Source organism: Aythya marila (genome assembly GCF_965140915.1).
Source record: "Aythya marila genome assembly, chromosome: 6".
NCBI lineage: Eukaryota > Metazoa > Chordata > Aves > Anseriformes > Anatidae > Aythya > Aythya marila.
In genome coordinates, this window is record NC_139047.1 from 28,914,134 (window position 1) to 28,934,170 (window position 20,037).

General features: G+C 38.3%; 1 protein-coding gene across 10 annotated transcripts in view; it reads right to left on the minus strand.

Moving 5' to 3' along the window:
- The window catches only part of R3HDM1 (R3H domain containing 1), a 50,759-nt gene extending 38,220 nt beyond the window's left edge, over positions 1-12,539 (minus strand). For 7 of the 10 annotated variants that reach the window (XM_082763802.1, XM_082763801.1, XM_082763799.1 and 4 more), the window contains exons 1-4: positions 12,401-12,539; positions 11,311-11,521; positions 4,198-4,239; positions 3,655-3,744 (exon numbers count right to left, since the gene is read on the minus strand). In XM_082763802.1, the coding sequence (XP_082619928.1) occupies positions 3,655-3,744; positions 4,198-4,239; positions 11,311-11,481 (303 nt within the window). In that variant the 5' untranslated portion in view covers positions 11,482-11,521; positions 12,401-12,539. The remainder of the gene's footprint in view (positions 1-3,654; positions 3,745-4,197; positions 4,240-11,310; positions 11,522-12,400) is intronic. The other 3 variants (XM_082763806.1, XM_082763800.1, XM_082763803.1) reach the window with 2 other exon arrangements.
- Between the last annotated feature and the right edge of the window lie 7,498 nt (positions 12,540-20,037).

Consider the following 20,037-nt stretch of genomic DNA (forward strand, 5'->3'; position numbering starts at 1 on the left):
TATTAAGAAATTAATTCTGACTCTCATCCACCAATGTGACATGTTTTTCTCCATTTTTCAATGTTCTATAAATCTATTAGTAAATTAAGGATTTTTTTCAGAGTCTGATTCAGATTTTCCTTTATTAGGAAGGAGATTGATCGGCTACATGCTCTAAACCTACCCAGAGGACAAAAAAAAAAAAAGCATGCAGCAATAGTTTAGTCAAAGGGCTTCAGCAAGCAATCATTTTCATACTTCTTTCCCCACCAAGTGCTAAAAAAGGAAGAGCCATCTGAGCAGCCAATTCTGCTAGCATCAATTCGACTTCAAAGTGTGATACAGAACTGTGTACCAAAGGGCACTTTCTTGTGATTTCATGCTATAAAAATGTAGCATCTAATTAAACATGACCTACTTCATGGCAAAGCTGCTGAAAAATATTTTAGCTTCTTTTCCTTAAAATTCTTTTTAATCCCACCCTGGTGATAGCTGGTCTCTGCTAGCATACTAATTTAACAGACTCTTTTTGGTAACACAAATCACCTTCCTACCTGAATTCCTTGTTGCAGCAGCACGGATTGTCACCAAATTTTGGGGAAAAAAAAAAGTAGCCAAACAATAAAGCAAAAACCTCCAAACCAGAACCATCAACATCTGAAAATCCCTCCAGTTTAATACACTTGAAAAAAAAAAAAAAAAAAAAGTATACAAGCATCGGGAAGCATTACTGAAGGATTAATCAAAGGTCCTGGGTTGGGTAAAGGTAACCTGTCCTGGGTTGCTTTACCAGCAATCTGAATTTACCCAAGTCAATATAAACTCACTAATATTGCAGACCCTGTTTTTTTTATTATTATTATTTTTTTCTTTCCCTTTGGGCTGTTTTATTTTATTAAAATTCAATCTTTCAAAGATCGGTTTACTTGTTAATAGTATCAGTAACAGCTCATTCACAAGAAACCAACCCTTTCTTAATCAGGGCTGAAATTGATCGTGCTTTAGCTAATGTTTGTACTTCGTATCAGAGCACACAGAAGCGGAACAATTCCAGCACCTAAATTTAGACAAAGGACGGCAAAAGAATAAAGAGTTACCATTATTTGTAAAAATAGAAGATCAAATAAATCAGTTATGGTTTTCTTCAAGCAATAAATTGACAAGCTCACACTTCGACAGCACCGTTTACTTAAAGGGCTGCCAGTGCTTTTCAACAACTAAGGCGAAACGCTTCTGAGCTCTCTGGTTTCTCAGTAACAAAGAGCATCTTCTCCCACGTTGCAATTGCTCCAGAAAATATAAACAAGTATTTCAGAAAATAAATTGATCTTCCAGAGGTGATTTGTCTGGGCCATCACCTCCTCCGCTGCAGCCTTCTGAGGAGAGACAGGCAGCAGTGGCAGAGTGGCTTGCAGAACTGCTTCTGTACCTGGATACACTGAGGAGCTTTACACCTTGCGAAGAGCTGCGGCACAGCCCTGTGGAAGGGGTGACTGTGAACAGTCACAGGCAAGACTACAGAGTTATCCCAACACTCACACCAGTTCCTGTTTTCTACAGATCAAAAATCAGGATTCTTTAAGGATTATCAGCAACTCTATCCTGATTTTTTTTTCTCTCTAAGGCTTAAAGTCTATTTTAAGTGCAAACAGAAAAAGGAAAGCTGTGTTTCAGCTGCAGTCTCACTGCCACAACGGAGCAGTGACTTTTCCAGCAAGGGGAGGCACTCGCACACTTTATTCCAATGCTGCCAGGGAGGGCTGTGCCATACAGCCCCTCACCTCCCACACATAGCATGCTTCCAGCGTGGGGCTTGAGGCACCCACCTGCAGATTGCTGCCTTCCACAGTTCCCAAAAAATCCTTGGGAAAGGAAGCAAGCAGTTGAAGAAATTGTCTGTGTTGTTTTAGGAGGTCACACAAGACCTACGGCCATTAAGATGTGCACTGCAGCATCAGGAGTTGAAACAAATTCCCACTTCTGACTCTCCTCCTAACATGCATCTCTCTCTATTCAAAGCTGAATTCAATTTGTTCTCTCCATCATTTGCATAGTTACTGGGATCCCTAAACCACTTTTTTCTAGATTACTGTTTCTAAAGAAAATTTGCAGCCTGATCTAGTTTTCTTTCTTAATATACAGTCTCATTTATGACATTCATTCTGTACAAACTTAGATTATCCCACAATTCAGTTCGTTCTGTAGAATTGGCCTTTACATCTCTTCTGCTGCTGCACTAATTGCTTTCAAGAAGCACTCAGCAGTACGTGAAGCTAAGGAGAGACTCCCCTAGGGCACTGCAACAAATGCCACCTGCAGAGCACGCTTATAATAAGGCTGTGATATTAAACCATTAAATACAAGGTGTCATGTAGTGCTGGAGTTCTAAAAATCCTCCCGACTTACATTTAAAATGTGCTGTGGATGAATAGTTCATCAAATTAGGATTCTCTCCTCTTGTACTCAGATACAATGCCTGATGCAGCAAAGCCCTACCGCTTCAAGCCTGAACAACTAAACCTGAATTAGATCTCTTAGTTTGGGTAATCTGATGGGAAACATTGCAACAGGAATATAAATCATGGTAAATGGCATTAATTTTTCTGTTGGCTTTTAAATTCTTACACCATGTACTGTACCAGACTTGGATTTTTATTAAATCAGCAGGCCCAGTTCTAAAATTTCTCCAGTGAACTGTTCAAGTATCAGTAAGTATACATGTATTAGTGAAGGACTGAGAAAAAACAGCAACACATTTTTCAGTTTTCCCAAGACCAAAACCTAGATACTTGACAGTTCATTCTTCATAAGATTTAACTCGTTTGAGTTCTCAACCTCCCTTCCTCCCCAAAACCGAATTAGTAGTCCCACAGCAATAAACCCTCACTGTCTGCTATTCTATGGTTCCTTCTGCTTGTTAAGGAAAGCAAGACTTCTCACAAGAAGACCATTCAGAAGCTTTTCAGATAACAGTAAAATATTTCAACATGCTTCACAAGAAAGCCACTAAGAATCATTTCACTTTTGTTAGGAGTGAAAACGAGAGCAGCATGAAAATCATTTCAGTGCCTCTCTTCCATGGCCCAAACTAAAGCTAGTAACAGCATTTCACTCTAAAGATACAGACTTCTATAAAAGCAAAATCAGAAAAGTTAGATTTAAAATTCTCTAAACCCATTTTACATATTTTGTCCGTTATTTAGGAATTTCTTTGAGTATGTTAAAATATCTTAACAGATTAGTCTCCAGGCATACCTCAGGCATGTGTTAACCAGCAACAATGAATAACATGCAGAAATTCCATCAAAACACGAAAACTTACAACCATTTACATCTTTAGATATGAAAAGTTGTTAAATTATGCTGCATATTAACACATTTGTCTTAATGATGGCACACAGCATTAAGCAGTTTGCAACTGCCAAGTGCACTATAACACCAGAAAGCTGAAACAACTAACCAAGCTCCCCTTTTTCTGTTCCCCAGATATCAACCATAATACTTCAGAAAACCACAGTAGCTGACTCTGCCAGATATTACCACCTCTGTTAAAACTGTATCAAAAATAATCATAATCATATGGTGTCTGCATATTTAAAGAGTACCCAAAATACCTTCTTTTGAACAGTAAGTTATTTTAAATTGTTTTAGAAACTTCAGTAATGTGACTTTTACCTGGAAGTCCTGTGATATTTCAGCTGTAGGAGGTGGTGGATATTCTTCACATACAGCAAGGCTCCGAACTAACTTTAACTTTGTGTTTGACTAAAGGAAAGTATGTAAAATTAAAAACTATGGCTTATAAATATTATATAAATATACCATAAGCCGTTATTTTTCCATTCATGTTATGTAAAACAAATTGGCTGAGAACTGCATTTTTAATGTTTTCAAAAGAATAAATTATTTCCTTTAGGAAAAAATTACCCAAGCAATTGCAGCTTTTGAAGGCACTGTCAGCACAATAGCGCACATCTAATGAAAAGTAAATAAAATCGTTGGGAAAGTGCTGCTCTCCATAACAATAAAAAGCCACCAAAAATATAAAGGCAAACCACAAAAGCAGACAACTAGGCAAGACAAAAATCCAACAGAAGAAAACAAAGCTTCATTACCAAAAAAATAAAGGATGAAACTAAAGGCACTTTTCACAAAGTAACAAGGCTTCATCAAGCATGAAGGGCTTCCTTAGCATGCCAGCACACAAGGCTACTGTACCTTCGACCTTTTGGCTGTCTGTCCAAAAGACTGCACTGGCCGCTGGATGATGGGCACAACAGAAAAGGTTTATATTACACTTAGGACTTCAACTTTAGTAATGCAAAAGACTGCTTAACAGAGAAAGTTTTAACAGTTATTACTGACATGGCGGTTAAGTCTATGAAAGGAACAGCAGGTGCTTTTGGCTGAAGGATTATATGCTCTCTTTTTCATTGTGCTTGTCCTTGAAATCTCTCTTTCATTTATCAGCAATAGACAGTACAAAAATTTAACAGGAAGTAAGCATTGTTCTTGGTCAGTAAGATCCAGGCTGTTTACTCTGTCCGCTCCTATGTTTAAAATTATCGTGTCCTAATTTCCTTGGCAACATGAGTGGTTTTAAATTTTCTTCCTATTTCCTGAAACCTACCTAGAAAAATGATGAAAACAGGCGAAGAAGGGAAAAAAAACACAAAGCACAAACACATTGCCTCTACAAGGCAATCAATGCTAATAATTAAAATATATTTGATTCATATTAAAACATAAAAGATGAATAGGAGCTATAAAAAAACAACTTTAGAAAAAGCTGCTGGTCAAAGCTAACTTACTGTGCACAGATATGATCTTCATCTACCCAGAAACCTTTTCCCATTAATAGTTTCTTTAAAAAAAATAAATCGCAAACTTGCTGCAGCATGCATGATTGAAATGTATATTTGAGAGTTTGTCAGGTTTTTAACTCCATGGTTAAAATGCACCCCTGTGATACCTGCACAGGTATGGAGGCATTTCGAGTGGCACAAGATAATGAAAGCACTGGTTTCACTACAGAACTAAAACCGATGGATACACAAGCCTTTACCAGAATCAATTTTAGCGAGCACAAGCCTAATACTTGTAAGTGAAAGCTAACATTGGAAATACAGTTTCAAGTGTTGTTTAATGGACAACATTCGCTCCTTTATGAAAGGGGAATCCTGCCAGAAGCAAACTAAACAAAAACCCAGTCTGAAAACTACACGAAGAAAGGAAACTCTGCCCTAAGCTCATACACAAGGCACTTGATAGACATCTGCTCCTAATTTCTTGCAGGAAATACATGTTGTTAAAAAACTGCTAACCTAAATTGAAGGGTTCAGCCATGTCAAGGCAGAAGAACAGCTCTCTCTCATTTTCCTCAAGTATCAAGTATCTTTTTTTGGATGTTGACCCAGCTTCACTGAGAAGCTCATTTAAATATTATTCATTTCACTGTGTAACAGGATTTTAAATAGCTGTGCTGAAAACTGACTGAACTGATATCTATATATAGAGAGAGATAGATTTTTTTTTCTTTAAAAAAAAAAAAAAAAAAAAAAAAGCTTGCTGAGATTCTGAGCAAAGTCAGTTCAACTTTCCACATACCTGGAACAATACACAGATGAAGATTTATTGGTATCTGAAAGTCATTTTTTCCTCCTCAATCAATCAATCCCCTCAACCTATGCCGAAAGCATGCCCTGTTTACTGAAAGCTGGCATTTGTATATCCTTGGCAAAGTTTGCATTATGCCAAGCTAATGAGCTTTCAAGAACTGGATGATTTGCCAGCTGCTATCAATTAATCCAGCATCAATTATCTTAGGTAGGTTCAAATCAAGCAGTATAAACATAAAATCCATCAACAATGCTAGTGGGATCCTCAGTTGACTATCAAAACAACATGCAGAAGAACCTACTCAAGAAATTGTTTACGTCTTGGAAAATTTTGGAAGCTTTGAATCCGGTACATAACTAAAAACAGTCTAATGAAGCAAACACCCTGGATCCACCATTTACATGGAAAAAAAGAAAGTCAACTTAGTTATGCAGAACATTTTAAACTAGCCAAATAGACTTCTATGATTTACTAAAGACATATATTCTGTTACTTTTAGGAAAATGATTTAAAGGAAAGAAAAAGAGTAGAGGAAGTTGCTGGAAAGCAGTTCTGTACAAAGCACAGATCTCCTCCTCACCTTACCTCAACGCAGTAAAGTCTCAGGAATCCACAGCAGCCAAAGTAAAGTGTATTTGGTTATGCCAGATAAAGTGCAGAAAATCTCAAAATTAAATTGATATACTAAAATTGAGATAATCTGGTGTCAAATCCAAAATATTTGTAACAATGCTTAAAATGAGTATGTTTTTCAGAATTCAGCCACAATAGGATATGGTTGACGGTACATTCCCATCACCTTTCATTTCGCTTGCAGAATTAGAGTTTTGGTTCCAGGCGGAAAAGCCAACTAAGCTGACACTGTCAGTCACACCGCATTTCAGATTTCTTGAAGATAGGTGTTTGCAGCCCATGAGGAATAAGATAAGGTATTCAGGGTAGCAAACAGAAGTATTTGAATACTCTGGTGCTCAATTTCATGAACACCTGAAAATTTTTAGGGACCAATTCAATAGCACTGACACTGGGGACAGTCAGGGGCAGGGGCATTGTAGGAGGGAGTGGTCCCAATTTTTAGGGACCAGTCAATCTCCCATGATTGAAATGAATCAAACCTCAGAGCTGCACATGAGATGAGCGTCATCAGATCCATCATTAACATCTGTTAACTGGCAACAACAACTTTCTTATGCCTTGTAAAGCAATTCTTTGCCAGCCTCAATTGTTTGCCTTCCCGTATGACTAAAGATATCCAAGCCTGCAATACGAGCCTCTGCGTCCAGCTCCAACTATGTGGGATAGGCACCAACTCACCTGGAATTTTAGTACTGATTTCTGCATTTGCTTTGTTCCTATGCTACACCTTTATGTTCCTAATTGTAAAGACAATTCCTAGCTATTTTAGAATATACAGTCCATAGTGAGTGCAAGTTAAGCAACTTCTTTATAACTGCAGCTCTCAGAGTTTTACTGACATGAGAAAATACTGTTAATAAAAGCTACATTAAAAATATATTTATGCTCCATTTAAAGTTGCTACAGGCACGATATCAAGACACTTTAAAAGCAAGTGTTGCAAAAAATTTGCATAATGAAAACAATGACCTGTTTTTTTGCCTTAAAAGTTTTGGGTTTTTTTTGAGACAAACTACTGTGCTTCACTTCCATCTAATTAATACAATGCAATCAACAAAATAAAGTGGACGTTAAGATAGTTTACTGAACACATACAACCCTATATATCCAGGCTTTCAGTGGAAGTATTTCCCTGTTCTTTTTTCCTAATTACCCCACAGATCATGTATATTAACTACAAAGTAAAGATCTGGAACATTTACATCCCTTCTTCTACCACTGCTGTGCTGCCCAAAGAAGCAGCTCAGGCACAAGAATACAAATTCAGAAGCAAGAAAAGCCTTGTGAAAAGGTACTACACAGATTTCTGCATTACGCTTGGGACATTTCAGAGGTCAGACATGACATGGCAGACCTGAAAAGAGCGGTCTAAGGCCTTGCAGTTTTCCATCCTTTTACTACACTAGGCTTCAGTTTTAAATTCAGATAAGGGCTACAGTTCTAACAACCATAGTTAGCTTGTATAACGCTGAAGGAAAAACCAGCATGGTGTATGGTTACTCGCGTTCCTGCACTAGTGAGTGGTGACAGCAATTTTCCGTGACACAGCAGAGGACGACTTAGGAACAAAACTGGAAAAATAGCTTCCCTACTAGATGCAGAAGCATTTTCTACAGTTTAAAAGAAGCTGATCAGAATCTGTCTATTAAAAATTACTAAGTTGTGTATTTTGGAAACAAATACATAAATTTTGACAAGATCAGGATAGCTGAGGAGGAGGCAAAGAAAGGCCTCACAGAGCTCAGCTGTGGAACAGAGAAAGAAAACAAAGATTCATCCTAGTATGAAGGGAAGAAACATGTCAAAAAGCATGTCCAGTTGTTAAGAACAAACATTTCACCTTGTTTCTCCAAGGGACTAGGCTATCCGCTTAATTAGTATAAATCAAAACCAGAATTACACCTACTTAATACACATTTACCTTGCTCCTATCAAACAATGAATGCAGGCAAGTCTTGCATTCACGCATCAGCCTCTATCACTTGGTGAGTTTTTTTTTTTCCCCTGTTATTTTCCAGTTTGCAAGTGTCTTTACTGCTGCACGGTAATATGCAGCTTGCTTTCTCCCAGTCTTCTACTGCCTTGGTTATCACCATCCACTAAGGACCTTCTATCCACATAGCAGTGATTTTTTTTTTTTTATTGCAGAGATGATGGCAATTAAGATTAACGTTCTTCTCCCCGCCCTACTCCACAGTGCATGGACTGTGGAGTAAGAACTAGCCTGCCTTTTCTAGAATAGCCAGCATGAATTAGTAGAGAGGCGTTAAATATTTTCTTTAAAAAAAAAATAAATATTCTTAGCATGAATAAAAAGCTGTCATAAAAACCCCACTCCACAACAACAAAAAAACCACCACCACCAAAACACCTCCATAGTACTGACAACGCACTCCTCTACAAGTACTTTTCATGAGTGCCACTGATTTCCAGTACCATTTAAGTGTTACTTGATGGCAATTTTAAACCATGACAATTCAAAAATGGTCCCTAATAGCCCCTGTATCAATTAATGTACTTTCCCACTACTTGAAAGGACTGTGAAAGTTGCCCATACACTGAGACATTTTTCTCATTCATACTGTACACAACAGCAAAGTGGGGACTAGTGCACAACACCTGAAAGCAATCTTGCATTTCAAAACATAACCATCAGTTACTCGACTTCAAAGATTCAGAAGCATACCTGAATTCAAACCCACTAGGTTTAGACAGAGGAGCAATCAAAGCTAGTTTCTTACTTGACTTTAGAGAAATTAAATAGCAACTTCCAAAGCAAGTATATGTCATGTGTGTTTGCACTACCAGCGATCATATTACAAGTAACATTAACTCACTGACGTGGTTTATGTGCAGTTGCAAAGGCCTTACATGAACAACTTTCTTCATAAACAGCTGTCTACCTCCTGCTCTGGAAATCCACATTCTCAGACCACGGTTTTTAATTACACTACTCATGTAATGGCAGCGCTCTGGTTCTGATGGACACTCCTAGACACAATGTTCACATCAATACTAGATGAAAAAGACAGCAAAGCTGCCTGCATCAAGAAGCCTTCATTATACAGCTGTACAGCTCCTAGGGTGCGTGCTAGATAATTATTTCAGCCACCAGATATTACTCCCACACAAGACCAAAACCAACCAACCAAAACCCCCTGTCAAACAAGCCAGAGCCAAAGCCCATAGCCACTGACAGCTTCATTTCTCTGGACAGGAACACTTGTTTGCAGGAAGGCAGATTTGCCACCTGAGTCTCATAAGTTTCTACACTAATAGTTGTTGAATGAGAAAATGTGAATGAGTTTCTTCTAAGTTACTGAACTGTAGGAAAATAAACCTTAAAAACATTTTTAATGTTGACTACTGGGATGTTCCATTGATTAAAGAGAATATCAGCTCAGTTCTAACATCCACCAATGTTTCAGCAGCAGTTATTTCTCATATGTTACAGGAGAAGTATTTCATTTTAAGGATTTGCTTTCCATAAAATTATCCATTTACGCTGATGCCAACTTTAATAAAGCCAGCAGATATTAAAGAGTAAAACTGCATTGTTATTATAGTGGTCGACAAGATTTATTTGGAAGCAATTTAACCTAGCAAACAGAGTTTACTTCACTCAGCAGAATATTGAATTGCTAGTCATGAGCAAAACTACTCCCCAAAGAACGTTTTACTCAATTCTCAATAACAAGAATCTAATAAGCCACTGTCCTGGTTTTGCAACCCACAAGAGAATACTGGCATACCCCATATCCCAATCATGATTTTTATCAGGAAATTTTTTATTCATAACCCACAGATTAAAAAAAAAACAAACCTACAAGAAGTTAATTTCTTCCAAGCCTTCTTAGAAATCTGCCCCTTTTCCCAAGTTATGGCAGAAAATTTCAGTTGCCTTCCTCAAATTCACCTCAGATGCTTACTGTCCCCAGTGAGCATGGGCAGCCTCGGCCAGGAGTTCACCAGTTTGTGCCACACAAGACGCCCTTCTTTCAGGGCTCTTACACATAAATGCAGCATAGCTGAATCTCAGAGGTATCAAACATGCTGCCATACCTACTGAACTGGTGTTATGAACACTGCTGTGCTTCCCCTTAACACAAGATGTTTCCACAGCATTTCCCCCCTACCCATCTCACTTGAAATCTGATACTGTATTTTTTTTGTAGGTATATCTCCTACCTTACAAAGACCGTATGTTTATGTGTATCAGCTCCTCCAGGTATGCAAGAGGACAGCCTAAGCTTTCCCACCTGATAGATTACACACCAAAACTGACAAGTTGTGGAGAATTGAAGGAAAGGGAAGCTATAGGAGTACTCACTAGCAGCCAAGACAGGATATTAAGTCCCCATTCTACTCCACCATTGATGCAGTGAGGAAGGCTGGACCTTCTGCTATCTAGGGCAGGACCTGAACCCACTGGCCTTAGCAGCTCTGCTGGCTTGATTCCTCTGATACCTGAGGATTTACATTACCTATATCTGCTTACTTTAGCCTTGCGCAGTACAGCTCTGCTCTAAGAGTTACCCCCGAGCCCATTTGTAGCTTGAGAGCTCTATACTGATTACCACTACTCCGTGCAGCTGTGCTGAGGAACAACACTCACCATTTTAGTGCCTTGACCAAACCATATTATTACTAGATAGAGTATTACCAGTGCAGCACAGTCTCTGAAACTTGATCAAGATTCAGCAATAACCAAAAGGTGATTTGAATGCTAAGTTTTTCCCCTGTTCTGCTAAGGTAGGAAAAGATTTGACTCAACTTCACATGTGCACTTAGGAGAGCATATGTAACAGACAGTTTGGCTTTCCCATGAAAACCACTTACACAACTCAAACAATTAAAAATGACTGACCCTCATGAATATAAATATAAATATACATGAGTATAAACAGAAGTGAGGCAAAGGAAGAAACAATCATCCTACTTGCTTCCAAAAAAAGGGCCAAGTTTTCCCAGCCAGTACCAAAATAACATGTAAGAGGACCATGACAAAAAGAAGAACATGACAAAGACTCATTTAACAATATGTATTAGTGACAAATGAAGTGAAAAGCTTCTTACCGGCATATCGTTTTTGCTATCAGGACAATTTTCATCCTTTTCCGCTTGGATCTGCTCCTGACTTCCTGATTTTATAAGGTTTTCATCTGGTTCTGTATCTTTAAATTCAGCTTCTGAACCCTTCATTGCATCAGTTTCATCTTTTACAGTAAGAATATCAGACATCCTCATTAGTAAAGATTATTTTAAAATTCTACAAGAAATATGGAACCTTTAGGACAAAAAAAAAAAAAAAGGGGGTATCACTGAGTATTTTTAAATTAATTAAATGCACATATTTAAACAGCTATCCAAAATAGAAATGATTTCACTACCATGAAGATTTGCACTCCTGTATTTCTCATTTCTTGTATCGGAGGGAAGGAGTGATCATCATCTTTTCACCACTTCTATCAAGAGGCATATAACCACAGATATCTATATGAGAGAACTAAACCACTACACTGTGGGATAACACTTGCAGATTTTCCCTTCTGTATTTAAAAATAAATGCTTGAACATTTCAGTGCTCCAAATCAAATTAGGTTCTAACAGAAACAGGGAAAGATTTTCTCATTTGAAATGAAGAAGGAATTACAGGTAGATTTACTTTGAAAGGGTTGAGAAAAAACAGATAAATGACAATGCACCAAGAGTGCAAATACATTAAGTTTCATTAAATCATTTTAAGTTTCCTGGTTGCCAATAACAAATGGGCTAGTACTGAACACAGGAACTCTCTTACATAAGATACATAATGAAACTGGTCCTGATAAAATTAAGCACTCTCAGAAGCAATAAAGACAGAAACAGCTTTGGCAATTATAATAATGACCATTATCAATAATTACTGATAACAATAATTTATAATAAATTCAGAGAACTCTAATGATTAAAGCTAATAACAGAACCATCTTAGTTTTCCCTAATAAATACAAAATACAACTTATTCCCATGACTCAGTTGCAGTGTAATATGTAAAACCAAGAATTCTCCATTTTTTTTTTTTTTTTTTTAAAGAAACAGAGTAAGTTCTGCATGCTTAGTCTTTTATAGGGAAAAAAATAAAATGAGAGTATAGAAAAGTCTAAGCAAACATCTGATTTATTACCTGATGTGTTCTACAGTTTGGGGATTGTGGTCTACCACAAAAATAAAATAAAATAATCCAAAGTTCCTTTTCACAGTTGTCAACCAAGATGTCAGTTGTAATGAACCATCTGGAATCTGCCAGGAGGAGTCCCATGTCCTTATCCCCAGTGTAGAGTCTTGAACGGAACTATGTTGTCTTGAATTAGGAAGAACATCCCTTTCAAATGCCTAAATAAACAAACAGATTTTAAAAATCAACAAAGGAAATACATGATAATTATATTTGGGAGGAGGGAACCAACCCAAAAACGTGAATTCATTTAAAGAAAAAAAAAAACAAAACAAAAACACAATAAATCTGCATTTCTCATATGACTTGCTTTAGCTAGCAGCAGCAGCAGCTATACTTTTCATCAGGCTTCCAAAAATATTACCGAGTTAACAAGTAGTCATAATAAGCATTTTCTTGGCATTCCTTGTAAAACTCTGTTCCTATAAACAAGCAGGTATCTTCCAGAAAAGTCTGAAAAGACAGTTTGTAATAAGAAACCCAGTAGGTGTGGAGGAGTAATAGCCATGGAAAGCACAGAAAACCCTGTAAATATAAGCAATTCTCTTTTTGTCGTACTTAATAATCTACAAGCACAAAACAAAACCCATATTTTAGGCAACCCGAATTACAGAAGACATTTTTATTTTATTCAATAAAGGAACCGCCTTTGAATGAGGGTTTACAAATTTCTAGAAAACCAACACTGTTCCAACTCCCCTCTTTTACAGACTTGCTTTCCTGAGAAATAATTAGCACCACTACCCACAAGGAAGTGTGTGTTTGAAGTGGTAGGCAACAACAGAGACATCTAATATCAAACGAAACACAACCCATGAAGGTAGCAGAAATACCCTAAAACAAAGAAAATAAATAACTTCCTTTCAAGCCTGTGAAAGATATGCTGAATAGGATCACCATACTGCATTCCCCAGACACTTTTCTCACAACTACACGGTGCTTATTAAAAACACCAGAAACGCTAATAAAGATCAAGAATACCTCCTGTCACCCCAGTTGAACTACTTCATTTCCATGTCAGTAGCAAGATAATTAGAATGACTTCAGGAAAATAAACAAGTGAAAAACATCCAAATTGTTTGAGGTGAAATAAGAAATCAATGAGCCATTTATTCCATGGTTATAAATGCATTTTTAATCGATTTAAGTAAAGAACCCACACTAAACTGTTCTCTTACAACATGAGCTGCCCTACATGAAGGGAGAAGGAACCAAAACACCTGCCCTGAAAGATCTTAAATGTCTCCAACTAGCTGCACTTGGTCACTAGAAAGCAATTAATAACAAAATTACAAGGTCAGGCTGTGACAGTGCCCAGCCCTTCCTCAGTTTTACCGTTTTGTCAATACAATAACTCTACAGTTAATATAAAGTAACAGAAAGCTAGCTAAATATATCACTGACTTTACATTGTGAGAGAAAAGCTGTGTCTCATTTCACCGAATACCTACAGAACTAAAGATGGGCAGTAGGCTTTACCATGAAACAAAAGCAAGCAAATACTTCACATTCTCCACATTCCCCAACAGCAACTCTCACCAGCCTTTATTCAAATTGCTTTGTGTACACCCAGAGATACTGCAATGTCGTGCTGGAAAACAGTAACTGGGAAAACAGCACAAGACAACACTTCAGAAGATACATGCAAATAAAGAACGAAGAATATTGTATTCCTCCCACATGCACCTCATTCTCCTCCCAAAAAAACCATGCAAGAAACCAAAACCCACCAGCCTGTAAAAAAGAGTTTCGAGTAGGAAGAATTTTAAATTATCATTTAAACGGTGTTCAGCTTTTAACACCTCCTCCTGAAGCACTAAGGGATCTTAATTCATCATTCATTCATCACCCTCAGTATCTCAGTGTCAAGTACTCCAGTGCTCTTCCCAGTACGACCCAGAAGACTGCAGCAGTGGCACGGTGGCCCACAGGCTGCCAGGTTGCCCTGGAGGTGAGATTAAAGCCCAGCAACAAATTCAGTTTTAGATCTGAAGAAACAATCAGGTTGATAAAGGACAGGAGATGCTACAAACATTTTGGCTTAATAAATTTCATTGAAAAGAAGCACGAAAAAAAAAGGTGAAACAATGGGCCGTGATTCAAGCGTGTAAGTTTTTTGACATCCTACTTATTGAATCATTAATGGGGGGAGAAAGGATTACAGATGAAAGAACAAATTGGAAATAAGACACAGGAAGGCAACAAAGCAGGAACTTTATGTGCTGCACAGACCACAGACCATCCTTATGAACCCCACCCCTTCCACCTCCCTGTGTATCTGAACGCTCACTTTGTGTTCCACACAGGGCAGGAAAACGAAGCAAGAAGGCTGACCTCAGGAATCACTCTATTGTTTGGAGGGAAAATAGGTTCTGGTAAGCAAATGTGTATTTTCTGACTTTCTCTTTATTAACACAGTCCACAAACACACTGTAGTACTATTAACATTTTGGCACAGGAGGAGTTTTCAATAAGCATGTTTGGCAATTTTGTTTTCTCTTGGATACTGAAGAATTAAGTTTATTTATATAAATCCCAACACTCCCCATACACTGGATGACAATAAGCTATCCAAAGTTATCCCTAGAATTATCCAAAAGATTGAAAAGATCAGATTTAAATATTAGCAGTAGAGCATTACCTAGTTTTCCCTTAAAAATCCCTACCAAAACAGCTAGCAGTATGTCTCATGAAAAAAGCCTTCCGATTTTAGCATCTTTTATAGGTGGCAACAAAGAGCGCCTACTTCAATAGATGGCAAGCACAGGGACAGCTGCTGCAGGAATTCAGTTTAGACAGCACATACGGGTGGAGTATAACACCTTGTATTTGTTCTTCAACCTCTGGGATTACTTGCAACTAAACATTTGCTTGTCAAAATGTACACGCTTCCTTTTTCATCACATTGATAACACTACACCACCAATCACCCTAAATTCTTTTACTTCTTCTGAAAAGCAGAAACTACTTTGTCTAGACACTACTCTGAAAGTGCCCCTTTTCAGAGGGAAGATTATTATCAGCTGCAAGATGGATGCCTAGTGCTAGGTAGGCATATGTCTCGGGCAGCAAAAAAAGAGGAAAAAAAATTATCAATGTTGAGCTTTTACTGCTTTCTTTTGTACAATCCAGAGAACAAGTGATAAAAAAGACATCAAATTAAGCTGCTGATGAGTTTTATGACAGAATCATGACGTGGGAAACCATTGCATCCTTTGTTTCAGTTTCTGACTTGAAAAGCATCATTTGCAAACCACTAAATTGCCTTGTAATGAGCAAGGATATTTCTGGGAACAGGATCTACTCAACTTAATCCAATTTCTGTAATAGGCATAAAGACTTCTATCTGCTCCTTGGTAGGCAATGGAGATGGAGATAGGAAGCTTTGCTTTGCCCATGACAGAAAAAAAATCGATTCTTTTTTCTTTTGAAAAGAAGATAGAGACAGAAGGCAATTTTCCATTCCTTGTTGAACCAATTGTTGATACCATCACAGTGGAGAAAAAAAAAAAAAAAAAGCAAAACACAGAACAGCTGTCTAAATAATTGTTATCAATCAAATGCAGGGCAGGAAATTGAATTAGAAGGGTGGGGGGGTAGAAATTATATTCAACATGCAAAGTGGACACACTGTCAGTAGAGAGGGAAAACTAAAATTTCTTTCTTGAAGAGGTTCATCAGGTATTTCAGCAGAATTCTTCCACAGATTTTAAAGAGTATCCCTTGCTGGGTACAATACCTCTCTCATTTTTGTTAGAAGTGTGCTTAACCTTTAACCTGACAGCCTAAATCACAGCCAGTGCTAAATTCCCAGTGAGGCTTGTTGGAAGTCATTCAGAAATTTCCGAACTGTACACAACCATTTACCTTGTCTCAGCACTCAACATTTGCCCCTAGGTTCAGATAAAGTTGTACCTCTCTTCAGGAGCTGCTTTATATCTGAGCACTAAAGGCTGGAACTTGATTATCCATCTGTACTCACCCTGAAACCAGATATTCACATTTATTAAGTATGGAGAAAGCCACGCTTGCTGCAACGCGTACCTTTGCTAGCATATTAAAAGAAATGAAAATTAATATTTAAATTTGAGGCAGCAGTTGAGTTGTCTATCCTAGCAGTAGAAGGCCAGCAACCTTGGGCAAGCCAGGTGAGATATAAGATCAAGTAGGAATTGTCACTGTGCATTTTCCATATGCTAAATATGAGAAAACAGTGATTCTCCCTGGTACCTCTGCATTTTCTATATGCTTATAAAACACTTCATACTTCCAAACACTCCATGTCTTTTAGAAAAGCAAACCTAGGAAGGCTGAACATCGGATGTAACACAGATGTCTAACCAGCCTCAAGAATCCCCCACTGACAACTATAAGAGCTGCCTTCACCATGAAATTAAGTAAAGAGCCTGGGCACTGCACTCCAAGCTTAGCTGGGATACAGCTGAGGACAAGCTAAATCAATCCAATAAAACATAACCAATTGCACATTTTTGCTGTTGGTTTGCTTTTGCTGCATTTTATTTCTTAACTCTGCTAGCTCGGAGTCATAGAGTCATTCCTCTGCTTAAAAGAAATACATGCACACAAGCCCAGAGGAATCATGGTGGGATGTTATTTTCTATACTCTGTGCTGTGTTCCATGAAACCGAGAAGAATCAACATTGGGCTTACTTGCCTCTATTCTCTTTGAAGCAGGATTATAAGGATTAATCTTCCCTAGAGAGGAAGTATCAGGAAGGAAAAAAATGCATAAAAATGTTCTGTACTAAACAACAGTTACCTTTACTACAAAAAGACTAGACTAGCATTGCCCTTGTAGGAAGGTATACTGCTACATGCTAATTTTTAGATTCCCCTCAAGATTTTTCCTTTGGGAGAGCTGAGCTTGCTAGACGATCCATATTATTTCAAAATGTCTTTTACAAAAAGAAGTAGCTACATAAAGAAAAAAAAAATAAGACAAAAGCACTGGCGTCATAAGCTTCTTACCATAACTTATATGTGCACCATAACTTACACATGAGGTAACTCCCTCCACAGTGTAAGTGGAAGAATTGACTGATGAGCACAGCAAAGTCTCTGGGAAGAATCTTGCTCTATCTTTAGCAGTTTGGTGACACAAGCCTTCTTCAGATGGGGAAGTACGATTTTCTCCTCCCTTCTCTCTTCACTGAGGAAATTCAGGACCTTCCCCACAAAAAAGATCTCTGAAGAGACCTATATAAAAGCCTTGCCACACAAGACCTTTTCCAGCTATTTTTCACCTCAATTATTCTCGGCAACATTTAAACACAATATAAAGATATTTGTATTAGCAGCATAACCTCAGGGTTCCTATGATTAGAACACCAACCTGCCCAACCAACCAAAAACACTCGTAAAAAGTTACATGTGTTTCTTTGTTAGGATGAAAGAGGAAAATGTTTATGCCTTAAGCAGAAAGATATTGATCAAAATTAGCTCATTCTTATGCTAACAAAACCTATGGGCATAACTAAAAGAGAATTACTGCATCCAGCTACCGCTTAGTTCTTGAGGATCACTACCTCTATTCAGTTCTTAGACAAACTCAGAGTGGAAGCAGTTACTTTTGGCAAGTAAAACTGGTTATTCAGGCGGGTAAATCAACAAAAAACACTGCTGTTAAAAAGTGAAGGTCTCACTTCTTCCTTCCCCCTTTTGCTTTCCCCCCGCTACTGGAGTGTGGTCCCACCTCCACACCTGCCGAGCTCTTCCCTGCTGTGAGTCAATGCAAAGGGGCCGAGAACCGTGAAAGCCATTAGCTAAGGTAGCTTTTTGCTGGCTACCAAGTTCCCGTGGTGCACAGGAAGGCTTTTATGACTGCTAGGCAGCATGAAGTTAGCAACAAGAGGAACGGAGAAAGAATCATACCTCCCTCTTTTTGCAGCAGTAACTTTTATGTGAGATCTGCAACAGGGGTCACGTAAGGACAGTGCAGTTGAACTACAGCTATGTGAAGGTGCAGATTAACATTTTTGGGAAAAAAAACAGCAAACTCTATATATTACCTGATAGCCTGGTGATAAATTCCAAGTCAAAAGATGAGCAAAATGCTGGGCACCTATATTTGGAAGAGATTAGTCCTGCTGGGAACCTTCCTTAGCGCAGGTTCCCTATTAAGCTATGATATTGTGCAGAAATCATTAATAGTACAGCATTTAATGAAGGTCTTTGTCCATTTTTGAAGCATGAATCAAAGAATCCCCAATTGCTTACATTTATGTACCGAAAAATGCTGTACAGACGAATCCATGCTGCACTGACTTTGGCACATTTAAATCAAAGCTGTATGCTTTTCCCACCACTACTATCTACAGAGATGTTTAGGTTATGCACTAATCAGTTGACAACCGAAAGCTATTTACTGCATTAGCATTAGAAGATACTTTTTATTTGTTTCAATTAGCAAGCTATTTAGTAATCAGATTTTCAAAAGAAACACTATGATGATGAATGCAAATACAAAAGCATACCACGGAGCTGCTCTGCCTCTTACAAAATTAATTAAGGGCTGGATACATTCCCCTGTCGGTGCAAATTATGTCCTACCACCTAGTGAGTGTGTAAACGTCACTAAAAAAAAAGCCAAAGCCAACTAGACAAAAATAGCACCAAATTCAGCACAGGATATTTGCAGCCTTACTTGAGCAACCTGTCTCTAAAGGAAATCCCAGAGTTGCAAACCTGATAAAAGGCTCCTCTAGGCATGCTCTAGCTCATCTTGCTGCACTGGCTTTATACAGATGGTCTCTTATTTAAACCACAACAGCAAGATTCAGCAGAAAATCTCTCTCAAGCATCTATCTGCTTCAAACCTACACACCCTGGGTACAGGTTAGCAGCACTTCATTATTTGTACACAATAATGCTGCACACCAGAAAAAAAATAGAGAAACCTGTCCTTTTAGTTCATTACACTGAGACCTCTCTTCCTTTCCTGACAAGTTCTGCATGCTATGATCTCCCAAACAATTTTAAGAACAATCCAGTTATCAGGCTAGCAGCTGGGCACTACCGTTGTTCACAGGCCCGCTGACAGCCGAAAAGAGGACACCTTTCACAGTAACAGACGTGAGAAACCAAGATGCATTACATGCAACTGGCACCCTGCCTGTATCCCCTCCCTTTATATACAAGAATTCTGAGCAATAGCCTAAGCCTTTTTAACCATACCGTACCCACTCTTAGCCCCCTACTGAATGTAAAAGAAACCCTCACGTGACAGTGACAAAGAGTATCAAAAAAAACCTTTCAGGAATATATCTGCATACATGAGAATAAGGAGCTTAAGAGCCAGCAAGACTAGAGCGATCTTTATCTGTAACTCAACATTTCTGCCCTAGGAGTGTTTCCACGTATGCTGACTGAAAGCTGTGGCACCATACAGTGCTTCTGCAGTCACCTGCAGCACTGGGCCCTCACAAGGGTCAGCTGTTCCACTCCGCACACAGCACTGCTGCTCTCTTATTAGTTCTATTCTTGGACTTCACTTTGGACTTTTAGGATATGAACGATCAGAGCAAAGTACAGCCAAGGAAGTAAACAACCATGCCTGCTTCCTCCTG